The sequence below is a fragment of the Podarcis erhardii genome (assembly GCF_964252035.2).
Source record: "Podarcis erhardii genome assembly, chromosome: 2".
In the NCBI taxonomy this organism is placed as follows: domain Eukaryota; kingdom Metazoa; phylum Chordata; class Lepidosauria; order Squamata; family Lacertidae; genus Podarcis; species Podarcis erhardii.
This window is the reverse complement of record NC_138498.1, coordinates 35,769,218-35,791,007: the sequence shown is the minus strand read 5'-3', so window position 1 is coordinate 35,791,007 and position 21,790 is coordinate 35,769,218. Positions and strand designations below refer to the sequence as shown.

At 46.9% G+C, this 21,790-nt stretch overlaps 1 protein-coding gene across 1 annotated transcript in view; it reads right to left on the bottom strand.

Moving 5' to 3' along the window:
* Window positions 1–21,790, bottom strand: part of MYO15B (myosin XVB) — a 92,318-nt gene that overhangs the window by 25,917 nt on the left and 44,611 nt on the right. Inside the window, exons 26-46 of the mRNA XM_081851997.1 lie at window positions 20,537–20,667; window positions 19,442–19,537; window positions 15,963–16,198; window positions 15,694–15,872; window positions 15,164–15,236; window positions 13,891–14,088; window positions 13,695–13,789; window positions 12,982–13,085; window positions 12,658–12,739; window positions 11,260–11,373; window positions 10,661–10,761; window positions 9,880–10,239; window positions 8,832–8,928; window positions 7,430–7,537; window positions 7,042–7,165; window positions 5,788–5,869; window positions 4,812–5,034; window positions 3,326–3,441; window positions 2,599–2,658; window positions 2,297–2,372; window positions 1,398–1,564 (exon numbers count right to left, since the gene is read on the bottom strand). Of these exons, the coding sequence (XP_081708123.1) occupies window positions 1,398–1,564; window positions 2,297–2,372; window positions 2,599–2,658; window positions 3,326–3,441; window positions 4,812–5,034; window positions 5,788–5,869; window positions 7,042–7,165; window positions 7,430–7,537; window positions 8,832–8,928; window positions 9,880–10,239; window positions 10,661–10,761; window positions 11,260–11,373; window positions 12,658–12,739; window positions 12,982–13,085; window positions 13,695–13,789; window positions 13,891–14,088; window positions 15,164–15,236; window positions 15,694–15,872; window positions 15,963–16,198; window positions 19,442–19,537; window positions 20,537–20,667 (2,822 nt within the window). The remainder of the gene's footprint in view (window positions 1–1,397; window positions 1,565–2,296; window positions 2,373–2,598; window positions 2,659–3,325; window positions 3,442–4,811; window positions 5,035–5,787; window positions 5,870–7,041; window positions 7,166–7,429; window positions 7,538–8,831; window positions 8,929–9,879; window positions 10,240–10,660; window positions 10,762–11,259; window positions 11,374–12,657; window positions 12,740–12,981; window positions 13,086–13,694; window positions 13,790–13,890; window positions 14,089–15,163; window positions 15,237–15,693; window positions 15,873–15,962; window positions 16,199–19,441; window positions 19,538–20,536; window positions 20,668–21,790) is intronic.

Below are 21,790 nucleotides of genomic sequence, written 5' to 3'. Positions count from 1 at the left end.
GTGGAGGTATGGACCAGACAACTTATCATGCTTAACACTCCACACCTAACAGCTGCCGGCCTTCATGATTCCAGTGGTGGAGTGCAAGCAGATGGCCTCATGTTCATCCCACAGCAGCTCACGTGTAAGAAAAGGACACTGGAAGTGGGTGCTGGAAAAGGCCCTTCTCTGCTTGAGACCCTGGAGATCTGCCACTAATCAGTACACTGGGCCAGGTGGATATATATATAGTTTGAGCAACTATTAAGGCAGCTTTCTATGTTCCTCAATAAGGAAGCAGAGCAGCATTAAATGCTGAGCAGAAAAGTTATTGCCACTCAACTAGCTGTTGATTAAACTGGGCTGGAGAACTTATTCACCAGGGAAAGGGCAACACTAAGTGCAGGGAGTCTCCCCCTCTCAATACGCACATTGGCCAGCTTTCAAATATGCAGCCTCCCAACTGCAGCATTAAGTTGTTCAGGTACAACAAGTTTCACACACACACACACACACACACACTGGATTATTCTGAATGCATTTGGTTTGGGCTTGAGGATGTGTTAGGCCTGCTTGAATAGTACCACCTCGTATATATGCAGAGCATTTCAAGCATTCTGAGATAGTCACATAAATTACAGTGGTACCTCGGGTTGCATACACTTCAGGTTACAGACTCCACTAACCCAGAAATAGTACCTCGGGTTAAGACCTTGCTTCAGGATGAGAACAGAAATCGTGCTCCAGCGGCGCAGCGGCAGCAGGAGGCCCCATTAGCTAAAGTTGTGCTTCAGGTTAAGAACAGTTTCAGGTTAAGAACAGTCCTCCGGAACGAATTAAGTACGTAACCCGAGGTACCACTGTATTTCCTTATTACATTAGCCCTGTGAGGTACTATTTTCTTACTCCATCTCCAACCCTTGCCCCCAACTGCTTGAAGATAGGACACTGAGGGGATCACGGCTTGCCTAAGACATCATACAATCAGGTAACGGATAAGATGAGCTTTAACTTGAAGCTTGTGGCTTCACAGTTGGGCTGATGAGCACTTACTGTTCCCAACCCTAACCCTGCGGAAAGCCATCTAATTAGACTTTAATTTGATTTTGACCTGTTTTTAGGAGGTAATTTAATTATCCTTTGATTTTATACTAATGTTATATATCTGATGTTAGCTGCCCTGAGCCCGACTTTGGCTGGGGAGAGCAGGGTATAAATAAAAGTTGTTGTTGTTGTTGTTGTTGTTGTTGTTTGTTGTTGTTAGTTTAACTGTTTAGAACATTCCAAGTAGTGACCTAGGCAGAGTCAACACCAATGTTGAGTAGTAGCTAATAAAAGGGTGAGGGACATAAACGAATCACCCGCCCAACTCGCAAGCAAAACCCAAGAGAGTCTCTCCCCCCGCCCTGCCCCACTACAGGAGACCAAGGTCCCAGGTCCCTCAAGCAACAGCTAGCCTGACTTACCTTAACTGGGAAAAGGCGAGAGAAATAGTTGGCCCAGTTATCACGAGCAGCTACCACAATCCTCTTCTTTATCCCATCATCAAGAATGGAGCTGGCATCCATGCCCACCTGGAACTCCACTGGCAAGGATGCAGAAAGGAAAACATTTCATCAGCAGAGACAGGAAATGATTCACATTTGTCATTAGTAGTCTTAACAGAGTTAAGCTGTGCTAACTCTGCTGGAGAAATGGGCTCGTACATTTAGTCAGCCCCCTTAGTTAAGCAGCACCAAACCCCCAAACATTTCAAGCAAGAAAAGCAAAATTCTAGAAGCAGGAATCTGATATTCTGATAGCAAAATCACCACCCCACTTCTTTCTCTCAACTCTCCCCACCCCCCGCCACCAAACCTCACAATTGCTATGACAGCAATGTCTCACGCCAAATGTAACTGAAGACAAAGACGTTATATGTACCTCTGTTATCCATGAAAATCAGTAAAAACTTTTTTTTTTTAACCTGTTTAAATGTTGCATTAAATGGTTGTAACTCACCCTGGGATTTTTGAGTGAAGGACAGGTAATATAATACTATATCTGCAAAAATGTAGAGGCAACTCTAACATCTGTTGAATCACACTTGTGGAACGAAGAGGAATCTTAGGTGGTTGTTTGATGAGTTAATAAAATACCGAGGCAGCACAAAGTGTGCTATAAGACAGGATACGCACATGACAGTCCATACATCCCTAATGCACAGCCTGTGACAGATGCATCCAAGAAGCCTTTTTAATTCCAGGAAGAAGCTGTATGTCCCCAAGATATATGTGGCATGGGTTAGGGTCGAGTGGTTGCAGAGGGGACTGCTTACCCAACAGGTCTTTCATCTTACGCTTCTCCTCTTTGGAGATCCGAATGCATGACTCCGAATAAGTGTCTGTCATGATCTGAAAGGGAGCAAAGAAGATTGACTTTGATTAGACTCACATATGTCTTACTGGAATCTCAGTCCAAGAGCTTTGAAGCTCAAAGCAGAAAGCAGGTGTGTGGATTTAAGAAGGCACAAAAACCCAAAGAGAGGAAAAAGGGGAAAGAAAGAAATGTGCAGATGTTAATGGACCAAGAAGAAGGAAAGTGAGTCCCCACTTCCACCCCACCCCCAATGCTGCTCACCTGGTCACATAATAAATTTAAGCAATAAGGATGACTGAAGTTTTCCTTGGGGTAAAAAACCTGTTGGGGAAACAAACACAAAGCTGTCTTCAAAACATGTATCCATTTCTCTCTCCAGCCAAGCCAGCCAGTGATCCAGTGCACTGGCGTGAGTTAATTTTTTAAGGACACAGTTTTGACGGAAGTTCAAAGAAGAAGAACAGCTGATTCTTCACACTACTCGCCCACCCAATACACTTGGCATAGGGAGAGTGAGGAGTCCCATTCTTGCTCTTCATCTCCTGTCCTCCTCAGGGCAAGGCATGCAAACATGACATAGAGAGTCCAAATCAATCCCTATTACAGTGTGTGGATTTATATCTGCCCCAGGCCTTGTGGTCATCACACCTATTCAGAATTTATTTTCCTCCTTTACCATTCTCAGGATTATTCCTACTCCAAACCTGCAGAATTTATCACGGTGGGAGAGACCATGAGGCTGTGCCATCGCATGTCTTTACCACAACACTTGTTTTGTTGCACTTCCTAGAACGAGGGAACACACTGAGATTGTTCAAGCTCAATTTGAAAAGCAGGACAAAGCAGAGCAGTGTCCGTGACAGGTCACATGACCAGGATTCCCAGCTCTTGTGAGATGCTCCCATCGCAGATGTACACGGCAAAGCCGGATTGGCCAGTTCTCCCACTTCCAGAAAACAGCACTGGGATGCAATGGACCTTGACATACCTCTTTGCGTAGGAAGAGCTTCCAAGTAGGGTTGGCATAGGAGAAAGTAACACTAGCAGAGTGTCCTAAGAGCTGGGTTCTGATCCCGCCGTCTTCCACCACTGTCAGAGCTGAGTCTAAGTGTAACAAAAGGGATGTCAGAAGAAGGGATTTTATTATTATTATTATGGTTGCTTCACCATTTATATGTCACTTTTTATATGTCAATATATTGTGGTACTGCCAAGATCTTCACTATCCACCGTCATGTTCTCCCCAAAATAAGAAAGCATCATTCATCTAACGCCCCTTTTAGGGGTTTCAGTAAAGATTGTTGTAGATTTGTTGAGTTGTTCAGATTTATAGCCTACCGTATCCATAAGGTAGGTAAAAAGCTTTCTAAAACAACAACTTACTAAAAGGGAAGTGTTTTTGCTGGTTGGGTGAATTTCTAAACTGCCCTACATTACAAGGCTCCCCAGGCTGTGTACAATTTAAAATAATAAAAACGAACACAAATAACTGAATAAAAGAACAATACACAGAAGCTAAAGCCACAGAGTAAGCAAAGTCAGCAATATCCTGAAGAAGACATTTAAGACCAGCTAACAGTCCAAGCTGGAACCACTGCCCGATGTCAAATAGATAACAAGGTAGATGTCATGTCAGCTTCTCAGGGGAAGACAATTCATATGTTGGGCAATGAGAAAACTCTCCTTGGTCTCCACCTGAAGAGAGACTCAAACAATGGCCCCAGATAATAATTTTTATTAAGGGTTTTATAAAGAATAATGATACACACAATAATAAAAATGGTGGTCTTTGCGATGAAAAGAAGGGCTTTGGCAGAGGCACGTGGAAGAAGACATTATTTCTAACAGGCCTCTTATCGATAATGACCAGCACTTTGAATTGTGGCCCATACCACAGTCTTCCCCAACATGTGGCCCTGCAGATGCTTTGACTACAACTCCCATCAGACCCAGGGAGGCTGCCCCAAGGTGCATACACACTACAGTGGTACCTCTGGTTACGAACGTAATTCATTCCGGGAGTCCGTTCTTAACCTGAGGTACCACTTTAGCTAATGGAGCTTCCCGCTGCCACCGCGCGATTTCTGTTCTCATCCTGAGGTAAAGTTCTTAACCCGAGGTACTACTTCTGGGTTAGTGCAGTCTGTAACCCAAAGTGTTTGTAACCCGAGGCGTTTGTAACCTGAGGTACCACTGTACATACATTTAAAACACATTTGAATCACATCCTTTCCACCAGAAAATTCTGGGAACTGCAGTTTAACCTTCACGGAGTTACTATTTGCAGCAACGCTTAATAATAAATCACAGTGCCCAGGATTCTTTGAGGACAGGAAATGTGCTTTGAATGGATAGTGAGCACATAGCTCTGCACCCTAACGATGAGCCACAGATAATCAGCAGGCACAGGGGATGAGAAGATCAACTCACTAATCACAAAGTCAAGGCTAAAGAGTCTAAGCTCCTCCACATACCTCTCATGCCAGTTTCTTCTGAAGCGTAGTCCAAAGGAAGGGCTGGTGGAGGTTGCAGGGGGGGAGGAGGAACCTCCGGGTTAGGAGGGGAGGTTAGTGGCGGCCGAGCAAATAGGTTAATGAGGGGAAGCTGTTTTTCTTTGATGGAGCTGGACAACTTGCCAGGTGGTGGCAGTGGAGGAGGAGATGCTTGGGGGCTCCCCTCTGGTGATGCAGAGGACAGCTGTTTGCGTAAAGAAAAAGCAAGGCGGAGGAGAAGCGTTTTAAACATGGCCACAGGTCACACCTGCAGTCCTAGAGTAGCAACATGGAAGGCTGAAGAGCAAACAAACTGCTTAATTTAACCCACTTAGCAAAGCTTTCTGGCAGTAATCTCGTAAACTGTGTCGCTACTTCTCTGGATAACCCACTCCAGCAGGCCTGGACTGGAGGGTTAAAGTGACCATATCAGTAACAAGACACCAGGTGACTTGGGTGTGGCAGGGAAGTTACCCCCAAAGTGAGCTTATTGCATTGTAAATCAACAAAAGTTTGCCTTCCAAGGACATTGGGATCAGAGGTAGTGGTGAATGGTTCTTAACAAAAATTGTGATACTTTCCTCATTTCAATCTCAAGCCTCTTTCTAAAACCCAAATAAGCTTCAACCAGATGGCTCTCATGGGGCTGCTCCAAAAGCAGAGGTGCAGACAGACGGGTGATGGTAGTACAGCAAGTCTGTATCAATAAAAGTCTGGATCCTTCTGATATCCAGTCACACTTGGTATATATATATATATTTTGTTTGTTATTTGTCCTATTTGTATCCCAATTTTTCTCTCTAAGGAACACGTAGTGGCTTATATGGATTTCTCTCATTTTTATTGCCACCTTGACAGGTAATTGGAGAATCCCAACAGGACTTTGGCCGCTGACCACATTGGTTTTTCTAGGTGTGTCGCAACAGAAACCATCTGGAAGTTACAAGCTATTACTCACCTGTGAGTGTCCCACAATCCCCAGCTTTGCCAGAGCTTCCTCCTTTGGGTCATTCTTCTTCACGAAAGGTTTAGAGACGTTTCTGTAAGTCAAATAGGAGGGGGAAAACTTAAAACCAGCTCTGGTGGAGTTAGCTGCATGGGCCAACAGTAAAAGTCAACAAAACGCCTGTCCTCAGAGACCCTTCTTCAGACAGTCTCTTACAAATGCAATTGGACAACTCTGCCATTCCTCCCATGTTGGCCAAAGAACAGCTAGAGACTTCTGCCCATGTTGGGTTGCTATGACAAGATGGTTCGTGCACAGGCAACATCCATCCCCTCGCTGGGCCCACTGCGTCTGTCTAACCAGCCAATAATAGCAAGCAGGCTAGTGATGCCACTGGCACAGTGAGACATTGCCAGGGAAAGGGTGCCACAAAGGCTTCTGATAACAAGTTGGAGTCACGGAGAAGGTGCACCAATGGTGTGTGGTCAGTGTACTTGAGGGATTAGGCTAGTCTCCTAAATGTTCATGGTAAATTATGATATTAATGCCTGCTGCCTCCTTCCAAAGCCTGGGAAGCTTCTGCCTGGCTTAGGGAGGGAGGTGCAATGCGACGACAGGGAGGGGGGCATGATGCTCACACACACAACATCCCCTCCCCCATCGCCCTTGCAAGCTGGCTCCTCTGGCCCTAACTCAGGGGTCAGCAAACTTTTTCAGCAGGGGGGCAGTCCTCAGACCTTGTGGGGGGCCAGACTATATTTTGGGGAAAAAATAATGAACGAATTCCTATGCCCCATAAATAACCCAGAGACGCATTTTAAATAAAAGGACACATTCTACTCACGTAAAAGCACACTGATTCCCGGAGCGTCCGCGGGCCAGATTTAGAAGGCGATTGGGCTGGATCTGGCCCCTGGCCTTAGTTTGCCTACCCATGCCCTAATTGTTCTCCTACAAAAAAATTCACCGCATGCCACTGGGCGGCACCGAGATTAACTCAGATAAACTCAGCTGTGGCATAACAAACCAAGGTTAATCCGATCGTACTTCCTCTTTAACCAAGCTTCATAAACGAAGGATAATGTTAACAACGGTTGGCATTAGCTATGGCTTTAATGTGACATGTGGACAAGCCCAACATTGTGGCAACCCACCAAACCATTAGATGTTCTCTGATTGGCATGGGGGCAACCATGGAAGCTTCTGCAGGCACAAATATCTAAAAGGAGTTCTAATTCCGTGACCAGGCTCAGGTCCATTCCTCACCTGAGTGGGATGATGGGTTTTGGTGGTGGGACAGGCTGAGCCTTGTGAGTTTTGATGATCCTCCGTATCTCCTGGGTTGGTTGAGAATGTTGGTCATTTTCTGTCTGTGTAGAGTGTGGCGACCCTGCAGCAGAGGATTAAGAGAAAAGGTGTGCGCGCTTGTTTTCTAAATAAGCAAAAATATTTTGCCTTGTTTCTACCTTACACACTTCTCTACCCCTGGCTAGCACTTTCTACTTAGCGCCTTCCCAATCTCATGCATAAGTATTTTGCTACTTCCTTATTTAGCTGCATTCCGTCTCCATTACTGAAGCTAGAATGGGCAAGTGAGGCAGCCAGCAAGGAATGAAAAGGCTCTGCGAAGACTATATTCATGACCAGAACTTACCTGAATTTGGTTGTGGGCTAGTCTCTTGGTCTTCTGATGATGGTTTATTTGGAGGTGTCCACCTCTTTGGAGAAGGAGGTGCTTTCTTCACATGACTTTTCTGCTGCCCTGTGTGGAGAAGCAGGGGCAATCAAGCACCAATAATTTCTTAAACCTGGACTGGCAGCATCAGTCCAGTTAGAATACCAAATACAAACCGCTGTTGGTTGGAAGGAACTTGTAAATCAGCCCCATATTACCAGATCAGCCTACATCAGGCCTGGAGACTCAATGAGCCCCTCCTGGCTTCTATGTCTGGCCCTTAGGATGTTCCCCAAAACACCCCTTCTCCCTAAACTGACTGTGCATCCTCCTTTAATGTTTTTTACAGTCGGACCTTGGAAGTCGGAATGGAATCCATTCTGGAAGTCCGTTCGACTTCCAAAAGGTTCAGAAACCAAAGCACGGCTTCTGATTGGCTGCAGGAAGCTCGTGCCACCAATCGAAAGCTGTGGAAGGTCAGACATTTGGGTTCCAAAAGAACGTTGGCAAACCGGAACACTCACTTCTGGGTTTGCAGCGTTCTGGAGCCAAAACGTTCGGAAACTAAGCTTTTCCAAAACCAAGGTACGACTGTACAGTGGTACCTCGGGTTAAGAACTTAACTCGTTCTGGAGGTCCGTTCTTAACCTGAAACTGTTCTTAACCTGAGGTACCACTTTAGCCAATGGGGTCTCCTGCTGCTGCTGTGCTGCCAGAGCAGGATTTCTGTTCTCATCCTGAAGCAAAGTTCTTAAACTGAGGTACTATTTCTGGGTTAGCGGAGTCTGTAACCTGAAGTGTCTGTAACCCAAGGTACCACTGTATTTATTTGCAGTGATAGTGTGCCACAAGCACAGAAGAAGGGACAAAAAACGTGTCATACCTTAGGTCCTTAACCTGGTGTTTGCAAGTGTTTTGGACTACAGTTCCCATTATCCCTGACTTCTGGCCATGCTGGCTGGGGCAGATGGGACAATATCCACAGGGCACAAGGTTGAGGAAGGCTGCTAAAGATGGTGGTGAAGAAATGCTCCTAGTAGGATTTACCGGGGGGTGGGGGCATTTTCATCCTCAACCCAAACAGTTGAGCCATGGAAGCACAAGACTGACCTGTCAATAGAGGTTCCTCATCTTGCCTCCCATTCACCTAGAGATACTTATTTTTTCCTTGGCAGAACTCAAAAGAATGTTTATTCCCCAGGAATGCACTCCGGTTCTTACAAAACACTGGCACTCCCCTCAGGAATGAATTAGTACCACAAAGCAGTTAATAATTATAGTAATTTGTATTAGTGTGGAGCATGAAAATATACTGATGTGTAAAAATGGAATGATGCCCCATCTGGGATGAAGCCCAGGGCAACAGCATGAAGTGGCTCACCCATTTTCTGGAAGAACTCCACTTTCTTCTGGAATGACTCTCGAGAGATGGGGTCCTCTCTGATGTCTGAGGACTGGTTTCCATGGAGGAGGGCGATCTAGAACACATAACCCAATATGTTCCTCAGTTAGGCCTCACTGACTGATCCTAGTCAGGGATGTCTGAAAAAACGAGGAGCCATCTCCTCACCCCATATATAGCATTTTGTGGCAGTTCAGTCATGCCCAACTCAAAGCTAGTTTAAAATAAACCCGTGCCTGGGCTTTAACGCTGCAAGCTGCAGGTGGGAGCTCACATAACTAAACGCTCCCCCATTAAGTTTTTTTTAAAAAATAAAAACCCAACAAAACTAGATGCCAGCATTCTGGCTTTTACCTTTGCATCTTTTCTACATAGAGGGAACCTTTTTTGGTATTGAGTAGCATTCAGTCATGTCAGTCCCCACTTGGACACAGGTTTAGCATGTTATCTGCTGTTTGTGAGAATCAGGTCTGAGTTCTAACAAGCTAATAAGGTAAAGGTAAAGGGACCCCTGACCATTAGGTCCAGTTGAGGCCGACTCTGGGGTCGCGGCGCTCATCTCGCTTTATTGGCCAAGGTACATCTTCCAGGTCATGTGGCCAGCATGACTAAGCCACTTCTGGTGAACCAGAGCAGTGCACGGAAACGCCGTTTACCTTCCCGCCAGAGCAGTACCTATTTATCTACTTGAACATTGATGTGCTTGCGAACTGCTAGGTTGGCAGGAGCAGGGACCGAGCAACGGGAGCATAAAATCATAAAGCAGCATGGCCAGAGTTCAGCTCTTTCTCTCTTTAGAGTCAGGTGTGGGGAACCTTTGTTGCTGAACTACAACTCCCAGATGTTGCTGTATACAACTCCCATCATCCCAGGCAACTAGCCTTGCTTGCTGGGGGTGATGGGAGTTGCAAATCAGCAACATCTGGAAGACTAATGCTTTAAGGTTTGTGGTTTTGCAGAAACCACACTATGATGCAGAAGTTGTGCGGGCATTTCTACAGAGGAATACTTGCTGGACACCCAGTACCGGTGCTGGTGGCGGAGATGGAGATTCTTGTAGATCAGGCACTGATGCATCTTGCTTGGTGGTGCTTTTGAGGCTCTTGGGTTTAGAAGCTGGAGCTGGCAGGTGTGGAGGAGGAGACAGTCGCCTTGGCCTTGAAGATTCTGGTGACCGTTCCCGTGGTGACACTCGCCTCGGCCTTGAAGATTCAGGCGATCGCTCCTGTTCTGATGCTCGACTTCGCCTTGAAAATTCAGGTGACCTCCTCTGTGGGGATGTTCGTCTTGGCCTTGAAAGCTCAGGAGACCTGTCTTTTTGCTGGCGCTGTTGCTCCTTTTGCTGCTGCTGGGAGATTGTCATGGCTTGAAGGGTCATCTGCTGAGCCTGAAACATGAAATCCAATTTTTCAGGAGCTTTGGCCTGATCAACATGGCAGTTTCAGGCTTTTAACCCGGGGGATTTTGAGACTAGTAGATATATATTGGAGGAAAGAGAAGGGATGAAGCTACTGAGACCACTTATATGTTTGTTTGTTATTACAGTTAATTCATTAACTGACTTCTAAACCGCCATCCCAAGGCGATTTATACATAAAATAATTAAAAACAGTTAGGAACACAAAAACAACATTTGAAAGAAGAATTAAAAACCTAACAACCGAACACTTGTGGTGCATAATAAACATTTTAGCAGGCGACTGGCAAGTGTGACATGATTCATGGCAAAAGGCAACAGCATAGTTATGTTTCCAAAGCTCCTTGTACTCACTTGCTCATCGCCCATTGTTCTTAACCCTTTCACTTACCATGAGCATGGCCTGCTGGTTGATGAAGGCTTGTTGCTGTGCAGCTATCTGGTTTGGATCCACTGATGGCATAATGGGCTGAGGCTGAGGCATAGCCATAGCTGAGTGAGAGAAAGAGACATCTATGAAGGCTCATCAAGCTAACGTCCGAGATCCACATAGTATGTGGTTACTTCCTGTTGAATGCACAGCAACCAGAGGCTCTTCCTCCCAGATGGGGATAATATTATCAGGGGACAGGACTGCAAAATTCAACACAATTCCATACTAACTCTCCTCTTTGCAATACTATATTCAGTGAATCCAAAAAAGCTTGTAAAATAGTTGTTAAAGCATGACTGAAGCAGAAGTACAGTGTTGCAGAGTACATTCCACATGCTTTTATGTTGTTTGTAACGCATTGAGGCAGGAAGACTTGTTTTTAAACTTACACATTTTCTTCTCAGCCTTCTTTTAGCAAGCCAGTTGGATAGTAAGAAAAGAGACACAGGGATCTATTGTGCAAAGGATGAATGACAGCCTTCCCCACTGCCTCACCTCAAAATCTCCTGCATTTCAATCTGTTCCAACCCTTGCCACATTTTCTGTATTATTTTTACCTGGCATTGTTCCCGTTCCACCAAGCGCTGGCATCATTGGCATGGTGGCTGGCATCATTCCGCCCATGACAGGCATAGGTTGGTAAGACGGCATGCTCATCATTCCCGAATAGCCTAATGGAAGAAGGAAAGACTGGCTTGCTGTGTCTCGTGTGAAAGTTATCACCAAGTTGAACAGCCAGACTTACTGATGGTCCTGCTCACATGCACCGGGCAAATCCCCACCCCCACCCCCACCCCGGTTTCCATTAACTACTAATCTTCACACACACTCCATACCTTTGGAGCAAACCTAGAGGCTGCTGGCTCCATCCTTGTGGTACCCGTCTAAGTATCTTCCCAAGTCAGAACAAGCAACCAGACATCACCAAGGACAACAACAGCATGCAATGCACACAAACCACCACAAGAGACATACAAACCCCTTGAATAACTAGAGAAGGCTGGGAAGGCTGGAAGAGAGCGGCAAAGAGGAATTTTAAATTCCTGCCCAAAATGCAACACCCTTCTTTTGGTTTCTTATTTTTTTCATAGCAGGTTGGGGTTTTTTTAAGTCATCATGAAAAGTCAGCATTTTAGTGTGCACCTCTCCTCCTCCTAGGCACCTCTTTGCATGTGATATCCCCTAAAATGATGCATTTTTGTATGTTACTTTAACTTATATGTGCATTTTTACGCAATGCACACTTACCCCTAATAAACACATTTCTGAACACTGTTTCATTTGGAGAACAACATTACAAAAGTCAGAAAAGTGCAGATTTTGGTTTCAGGAAGTCATTTCATATTGTTTCAGGAAGTGTGAATTAAGCAGGTTCACATTAAAGCAGGAACGGAACCAAATTTCTCCCTCATCTTTAGTCAGCAACCACCACCACAATGTAGGAGCCTACTACCATTTGGCTCTAGGGAAGGCAATTATTTCACCACACGTAGAAATATGATGGAATGGAGAAAATGGAGGACTCATAGAAATGCTTATTATTTTGAGGGAAATGACATTCAAGGCAAAATCCTTAAAAAATTATATCTCCTAGGATTTGCACTGAGATAATCTTGGCGTAGTTGGAAATATAGTGAGGGTGCTGCTGGGCATTCTGGGTATGGCAACCATTGCATGTTGTGGAAGCAGGTCCCTGCCTGATTCTGTAGGCCTGACAGAATTTCCTAGGGCTTATACATGCCCAAAGTGTGCATGTATAGAATCTCATTATTCACACCCAACAGCATGAAGTGTGTGCCAGGTATATAAGCATAATTCCACACACATCTTAGATCACATACAGCTTAATGCTTGCTAAAAGAACAGCCGCTGGTGGCCATCATCCCTGAAGGACCAAACCCTGAACTCCCTCCCCATCATGTACAAATGTTGGATCTTTCCTGCTTGGGTCGCACCTGAGAAGGCTCCATGGTGAGTGGGTCCAATTTTCCCACCTCCTTTCATGCGTCCAGTCAGATTCCCTTCACTCTCCATATCCTGCAGAGGAGCAAGAGACAGCCCAACATTTAGTACACAGCTTATCTGCCTCATTTGGTCTTTGAGTTCAGGCAACTGAACGTAGGACAGGGTCGTAATTCACTATGAATTACATGAATGGTCACTACAGAACTAAATGCTAACAAACGAAACGGGAAACGGAAAGGCAGACTTGTTGGAAGGACAGTGCACGAGAAAAGGAGCAGCAAACAATTGAACAGATGAGAAATGAGCAGACTTACTGGCGCCTGACTCCTGGCCCCATGATGCAGCAGAGGCATGAAGAGACCGTCCACAAAGTGATCCAGCCCTCCAGCCGATCTGGAGCTACCTCTGTAGCTCGACTCTATTGGGAGATGGAAACAAATCAGGCCAAGCTCCTCCCTACTCTCTTAGCACCATTTGTGCTTCCCCATGCTAATTCTACGGATGTGGGTGGCGCTATGCGTTAAACCACAGGGCCTAGGACGTGCCGATCAGAAGGTCAGCGGTTCGAATCCCCGCAACGGGGTGAGCTCCCTTTGCTCGGTCCCTGCTCCTGCCCACCTAGCAGTTTGAAAGCATGTCAAGTGCAAGTAGATAAATAGGTACCGCTCCGGTGGGAAGGTAAACGGCATTTCCATGCGCTGCTCTGGTTCACCAGAAGCGGCATAGTCATGCTGGCCACATGACCCAGATGCTGCACGCCGGCTCCCTTGGCCAATAAAGCGAGATGAGCACCACAACCCCAGAGTCGGCCACGACTGGACCTAATGGTCAGGGGTCCCTTTACCTTTACCTATGCTAATTCTACAGCCTCAACATTTTCTCTTTAAGTCTCCTGCACACACTGAACACACACAAAGCCCACATTGCTTCAAAGCCTGGAAACCAGACACTCAGGTTCACACACTCCTTGGTGCTGTCTAGCCGCCTTTGAATTTAGGACCATCACTGCCCTGAGATTGGGACTCACCTGAATGAGCGATGTTGTCCACGTCTGGAGGCAGGGGGGGTGGGGGGGCGGAAGGTGCCCGAATGCCTGGAGCAGGGGGGATGTCCAAGGGCATCCTGCCAGGGGAGAAAGCCAGTAAGGTCACAGAAGCAGAGGTTTATGGGAATACGATCGAGGTTGTAGCTGGGGACAAGTGGCAAGGAAGGAGGTCACTCACCTATCTGAAGAGCTCTGATAGGAATAGCTCTCATCCCACTCTGGGGTTATAGGATAGTCAGGGGAGGATTCAGAGGGCCAGTTGCCTTCCTCTATTTCTCCAATGAGATCCAGCACAAAGTCACAACCAGGCAAATCCTGCCACGCCTTGCCTGTGAACATGGACACAGACCAGCCGCGAGGTACTGTATCCAGGCCCCTGAAATCAGCAGAGGGAGGGGACATTACGACACAGAGAGGAAGTGCAGGGTGCCAGAAGACAGGCTTGAGAAAGAAGGCGAGAGCAGAGCCGTTATTCCCATTGGGCTTAGTGGCGCGTTGTGCCATGGCGCCAGCCTCTCAGGGGCACCCCAGCAAGTGGGGGAGCTGTGCGGCTTTGCCGGCGGCCTCCCCTTTCCCTGCATGCCCACCAGCTGCACCCTGCCAACCATATGGCTGGTGGGTATGCAGCTTGCCTCCCAAGCCTCAGTGGGAGGAGAGCGATCCCTGCAGAGGCTTGGGGAAAGGTTTGACAACTCTGGGAAAGGGGGGGGTGCCAGAGGGATCTTTGCACCATGGCACCGGATATGCTTAAGACGGCCCTGGGTGTGAGGCAGAGAGGGAAAAACAAAAGGCTTCTGGTTTTGCCCATGCTGGCTGGGGCTGATCAAGAATTGTACAGTGGTACCTCAGGTTACAGACGCTTCAGGTTATAGACTCTGCTAGCCCAGAAATAGTATCTCAGGTTAAGAACTTTGCTTCAGGATGAGAACAGAAACCGTGCTCCGGCGGCACAGCGGCAGCAGGAGGCCCCATTAGCTAAAGTAGTGCTTCAGGTTAAGAACAGTTTCAGGTTAAGAACGGACCTCCAAAATGAATTAAGTTCTTAACCCAAGGTACCACTGTAGTCCAAAACACTTGGGGGGCACATGAGGTTGGGGGGAGGCCACTGCTCTTTGAGGAAAAAGAGCTGAACTGAGGCCCATGAATACCACTCTTCTCTCCAAAGACAGTCTAACTTCTGCAAAGCATGAAATGGATTTCCAGTTAAAAAAATAAAAAAGGGAAGGTGGGAGCTCAAACATTCATTTTTATGAGTAAAGACAAACTCCAACAGCCTGGGATGAGGAAGTAATAACACGGCCTGGGGTTGGTCCTTACATAATTATTTACCCTTCTCATGCTGCTGCAGAACACGCTGATAACAGCCTGAGCCTTTGCTGACCTCAAAGATCAATTGCTCTGACAACAGAAACTGTCAGATCAAAACCTACTCCTTTTGCTTCTGCGTGTACCTTGAACTCAGGATCCAGCCTGCATATTGCTCTCCTGTTGTCCAGGACTCCACTTCGGCTGAAAGCCTCTCCTCTAAGCCAGGGAGGAAAAAAGCGAAAGACAAAATGCTAAAATAAAAGCCTTACAACTGCAAACTGCAACATCAAGGAGGGCCCGGTCCGGAAATACTATTTGTTCCCAACAATTCTGATGGGTATCACAGGCAGATTTAGGGCAGTGTGAGTGGTGCGGTCACTTCAAGCACATAGCCAAGAAGGGTGCCTTCTCAAAACCTGGTAAGCGCTTGCCCTGCTTCGGGAAGGAGGTGTAGGGCTCTGAAAGGGTCGTAGAGTCCTCCTGCCTCCCTCCTAAAGCTGGCCAAGCGCTTGCTGGGCTTTGGGAAAGAGGTAGAGGGCCTTGCACATCCTTCCCAGAGTCTGGCTTAAGTTGGTGCCACGAGGGCTGTGGTTGAGGGCTTCCAATGGTCTTGCACAGGGCGGGCATATTACCAAGGTCTGCCCTTATGAGTATGCTAAGTATTCGCTGTTACCTTTGTAGGTGTAAACATCCAACACCATCTTGCCTTTCCTCTGATTGGCAGTCCACTCCAGCTGGGTGGGAGGAAAGCTACGGGACACTTCTGGGTCGCTTTCCATCTGCTTCATTGACATCAGGAGTTTACGCTGGCAAACGCCGTTATATCCATCCAGACCATGGTCAGACACAAACCTGTAAGCCAAAAAAGCAGAATCCTTCCGTAAACGGCTCCATTTTATGAGTGGTGTTTTAAAAAAGTGGAGAGCGGAGCCTTTTTCTTACTTCAGCAGGGGCTTCTCCAGAGCTGGAGAAGGGGCAAAAGTGCTCAAGAGGGCAGCCATCAACACACAACCTCGTTGGCCTTGCTCCAGGTCTGGGTTCTTCCACACCTGACTGGCCACCTGGCTCAACAGCTCATTGCGCAGGGAGAGGCTGGCTAGCCCTCGACTTGCTATATAGTTCCCCAGGAGCTTTTCTTGCCAGTCCTGCAGGTCCTTGTCATTGATGAACCGCAGGATCTGTAAGGGAACCGGTAAAGGTGTGATCCGAGTCAGGCAGCAGACCTCAAGCGACAAGATCAAGCCCCCACCTTGATCACCCTCTTGGAGAACCATTGCTTTTCCATGGCAGGTAGGAACAGAGGCAGTTGGCACTTGCAGCAGAACTGTGCCCAAAGCAGATTACTTCGCTTTTGCTGCACACACAAAAATGTAGTGGGTTTTTTTAAAAAAAAAATGAGTCATTCATCTTCGTCTTCAACATGCAGCTTTCAATCTAGATTGAGTCTAGATTCAGCCCTAAACAAGGAGGTGGGTGTGGTTACTTGATCTGCATTTGGAAACCCTCCCCTTGATTAGTATCACCCTTGCACTTGCCCCAAGTGAATGGAGGAGGGTGTAGTGATTGTGATCTTGGGACACTCCAACCCACAATGCCACAATGTGGCTGCACCTCCAGTTTCCAGGACCACCTACAACTGTTTTCAAATGGACACACTGTAGGGTAATGCAGAATCAATAGGCAATGAGCATTTGTTTTTGGAACAAAACTAGTTTCTCTCCGTGCTTTTCGGGGGCAAAAAATGCGCATGAGATCTGGATTGCACTCAGCCTCCACGTGCTCCACTGCTGCTGAGCTACACGCTGGGGAACGGTTTTGCCCATCGTGCAGGAAAGCCCTTCAAGATGTCCAAGGCTAAGAGTGGAGGAATTCTTGTTCAGTTGCTCGGACCTTGAGTCTGCCCTCATTCTTTCTCATTCCACACCACACATTTAGAACTTATTCCATACCTATTTAAAACACATTTCTTTCAACCCAAAGATCCCTGGGAGCTGTGGTTTGTTAAGAGGAATTCTAGCTTTGCAAGGAAAAACTACATTTCCCAGGATTCTTGGGGGGAAGTCATGTGCTTTAAATGTATGGTGCAGATACACACAATGTGCAAGCTGGATTAAATGGTGGCTTTCTTTTTTTTTTTTTTTCTTATTACAACAAAACCCTGTTAAAAAAAGAGTTACTTAAAAGCCACCATCTTCCCATAGACGATTAGTTAAAAAGAAAACCGCCTTCCTTCAAGAATCGTTACATAAGTAGCGATGTGTGAAGGGGTTTAGTAGTACATACACATTGTATGAGTCAAACTTATTCTTATCTCCATAGCCCTGGTCCTCCCTCAGCCTCCTCCCTAAGAATAGCTTCTCTTCATGATCACAGCAAAGTCACAAAAATGATCCACCTACTGCTCAGTTCCTTCAAGTTCTAAGAACCTATAAATAAGAATGGAAACTGGTGGACAGTTAAGGACTAACTGGAAGGCAGCGTGCATCCTCTCTCTAGAGCCAGTTACCAGAACTGATTTGCAAAACATGCGGCCAGTGGATCAGTTGTGGTCACTTCCCGCTTCCCAGCACAATGGCTTCTGAACGATTCCGAACATAAGAGTTGCAAATCCTGAGCAACTGCACACCGACATCAAGTAACACATTAATCGCCCTGCGGTCTCCCCAACAAGAGGATTTGAGAGGGAAGACATAGAATACTGTGAAAACAGGAGAGAGGTGAGAGTGTGCAGGAGGCGGCCAGAGAGACTGGAGGGCAGAGGGAGAAACAGGCTCCTTCTTTTCCTCTGAGTTTCGGGGAACATCTCACCCTCTCTGCTTCCCCACTCCTTTACACCGGTGACTCTGCACACAGAGTGAGAAAAAGGGAAGGCTGGCAAGCAACTGCTTGCATCCTTTTGTTGTGAAGCCGATGCCGTCAACTCCACTGTTGCGCATGACAATGGTGTGGCCTGGGGTGGGGGAGAAGGGGCGTGCACAGCTGGCCCTAATGGGGTTAGTGGGGAGGGGTTAGTCTGTGTATCTTTGTGTGAGAGGGGGCGAAGGTCCATCAACAAAGCCACAACGCCCGTGGGAGCAAGACACCCTTCTCCAGACGGGTGGTTAATAATTTGCCACCTCCCTTTCACCACCCAAAGAGAGATACTCTAAGTGCCAAGTCTACATTCTTCTCCCCTTCACAGGGTCTGAGAAAGGAGCAGCGCCGCAACCCTCACTTTGCAGCTTCTTGTTTGTTGCCTCTCAATAGCAATATCCTGCAGGTGGAAGTGCGAGGGGGGAGCAGAGCTGGGGGAGGCCCCAAACACTTTTCCTGGTCACTCCCAGTATGGGGTGCTTCGTGTATGTGGGAAGGAAAGAGTGTGCCTGTCTAGGAGCACCCATTCTGCCACCTTGCATTTACAGCAAAAATGTTTCAGTATTTGACTTGGCTTCTCCCTTCTCTCTCTGTCATGTGTGTGATAGAGAGAGAGAGAGAAAGAGAGGGAGGGACAGAGAATGAATGTGGGGCAATTAGAGAAAGGCTGCATAAGCACTGCACCTTTACGACGCATGAAAAGCTCATTCCTCACACCCACGCCACCTTGCAATGTATTTTGGGCACTGTAGTTTACTCCTCACACAGAGTTACAATTCCTAGCAACTCTTAGTAAACGACAGAATGCTTTGAGGGGCGAAACAAACTCAGAATGTGTATAGTATTCAGCCAAAGAGTGTGGGGTGGCCCTGGCCCAATCCATATCTTGCATGTGACCCCCCTAACCAAATGGGACCCCTAAGAGAATGGAAGCCTTGACAGGCCAAAAAAAGAGAGAAAGTTTCCCACCCCCACCCCCAGAAAAAGTGATACCCAAGCCTGTGTCTCAATTTGATCTCCCAGAGCTTCTCCTGAATAGAGAACAAAGGTGTCTGGGCCTCAGGTACCTGCACCCATCTTGGGCACCATGATCCTTTTCTCCCCTCTTTTCTCAATTGCTCAGCATTTTCCTGTTCTGGATTCCTCAGTAAGTCCACAAACACAAAGGAAGCTCTCTGAGTCGTGGAGGAGTTCTCTTGGCACCTCTCAGTCCCCCATCTGAAGAAGCTGCCAACTACTCCTTTATGATATCAGAACAACCCGTTGGCAATTAAGCCCCCAACTGGAAGCACCACAGTGTAGAAACACAGCCCCCCACCCCACCCCCGGCCAAGCATGCAACAGGTCATCTTTGTGTCTGGGTCAAAGAGATTTTGCAGGCTTCCGAAGCCATACTAAAACTTTGCAAAACTTGTTCCCCAGAGGAAAATCAGTATAGCTGTACACACCACGGGCAGTGATCCCCACCTTCAAAGCACCTTTAACTTTGAGTGGGGGGACGGGACATCTCCTGTCTCCAGCAAGGCCTAGCTACTTAGCTGCTTGCTCATTATTTTTGTTTTTCTTACCACTTTGTTGAGCTGCAGAGCACTTTGCCTCTGCTCACCATCCAGTCTGGTCAAAGGCTGTTGCAGGGGCTGCCCAAGGGCAGGGAAACCCGCTTCCTACAATGGACGAGGAACAAAAGTGCCGAGTTCATAAGCAGCATTACTAATGTTAAGCAAAGTGAAGACACTGCGATGTGCATCGCTCTCAGAGCCACCGCTGTTCAGGTAGGGCAAAGCAAAGGGCCTTTTGTTTCCCCCAATCATTTCTCCCATGTGACAGCAGCAGAGTTGACAGCCAAAGTAAAGAGGAAGGGTGAAGAAGCCCAGTGGACTGGGGGGCTACAGGTGCAAGAAGGAAAGATCTAGATCAGTGTTTCCCAAACACTGGGTCTCCAGTTGCTTTTGGACTACAATTCTCATCATTTCTGACCACCGGTCTTGCTAGCTAGGGATAAAGGGAGGTGTAGTCCAAAAACTGTGGATTAACTGTGGGTTAAGCAGCGATGTGAGTTAAACCACAGAGCCTAGGGCTTGCCAATCAGAAGGTCGGCGGTTCAAATCCCCATGATGGGGGAATCCCCGTGCTGCCAGAATTCCCGTGCTGCCAGAAGCAGCTTAGTCATGCTGGCCACATGACCCAGAAGCTGTATGCCAGCTCCCTCGGCGAAAAAAGCAAGATGAGCACCGCAACCCCAGAGTCGTCCGTGACTGGACCTAATGGTCAGGGGTCCCTTTACCTTTACCTTTAGTCCAGAAACAGCTGGAGACCCAGTGTCTGGGAAAGACTTATCTAGAGCCTTTCTTCCCGCAAAACACTTGGATGATCACCATCAAATAGATGGACTTTTACTACAGGGAAATAAACAGAACTAAGATCTGTTTGACAATGAATTAGACTGCCTTGAAATATGACAGGCTCTCCTTTGCTTAAGGCATTTAAGCAGAGGCTAGACAGCCATGGGTCAGGGATGTTGAAGTTGCATTCTGCACCTAGGATTGGACCAGATGGCATTCCAAGTCCCTTCCAACTCTTAACATTTTATGAAGTGAGTGGAAGAGACAATGATGGCCACTGGCTTTTCTAGTGAACTCCAACTTTCCGAGACAATCTCCTACCTGAAAATGCGACCTTATGAACGCAGAGAATGGAAAGCTATTGATGTCAGGTGGCAGAGAGAGATCAGCCTTTGCTTTAACTTCTGGAGGGGAGACTTCTGTGACCTGATTAATTTGGGCATGGTGGTGACCTGCAAGACAGGAAAACACTAATAATGTTAGCTCAGTTGGTGAGGCACACTCTTGCTTTTTTTATACGGCTACTGAGATCAACAGGGATTTTTTGGGTGTCCAAACAAACACTAAGCGAAAGCAATAACTACAACTGTAGCTACAATGGGTGGGGGGGGGGAGAAGAACCTAAGAAGTGCCTGGTCATCAGGTCAATGGCCCATCCGGTCCAGCATCCTGTTCTAGCAGTAGCCAACCAGATAACCAGAAGCAAATGCTTGGTGGGTTCTAGACTAGCACATTCTCAGTTCACAAAGGTTCATGGTGAGGCCCAGCAGTGTTTATGCCCAGAATCCTTTGTGACAAGTAGTGGTTCTATGGCAGACACTCAAGTCCTTTGGCAAACAAATCAATGGCAAAAGTATCTCCCCAAAGCTTGGAAGACCACTGCATGTATTAGCTATCACAAATTGGCAAGCACTGTCTGTCAATACAGTGGTACCTCAGGTTAATAACTTAATTCGTTCTGGAGGTCCGTTCTTAAACTGAAAGTGTTCTTAACCTGAGGTACCACTTTAACTAATGGGACCTCCAGCTGCCGCCGCACAATTTCTGTTCTCATCATGAGGTAAAGTTCTTAACCCTAGGTACTATTTCTGGGTTAGTGGAATCTGTAACCTGAAGCATTTTTAACCCGAGGTGCCACTGTATCTAATATTGAAATCAAACATTACTGGCTAGTGATCACTTAAGCAACCGAACTGCTGAAACAATATTTATACAAAGAGCACTGCTTAGATCAGACCAAAGACCTATCCAGGCCAGCATACTGTTCCAAGAGTAACCAACCAGATGCCACTAAGAAGCCCACAAGCAGCAGGACATTATGTAAAGACACCCTATGTAAGTTTACAAGACTTTTTTTTTGGAGGGGGAATTTATTTCAGCTCTACAGTGGTGCCCCGCAAGACGAATGCCTCGCAAGACGAAAAACTCGCTAGAAGAAAGAGTTTTCCATTTTTTGAGGTGCTTCGCAAGACGAATTTCCCTATGGGCTTGCTGCGCAAGACGAAACATCTTGCAAGTTCTTGCAAGTTTGTTTCCTTTTTCTTAAAGCCGCTAAGCCGCTAATAGCCGCTAAGC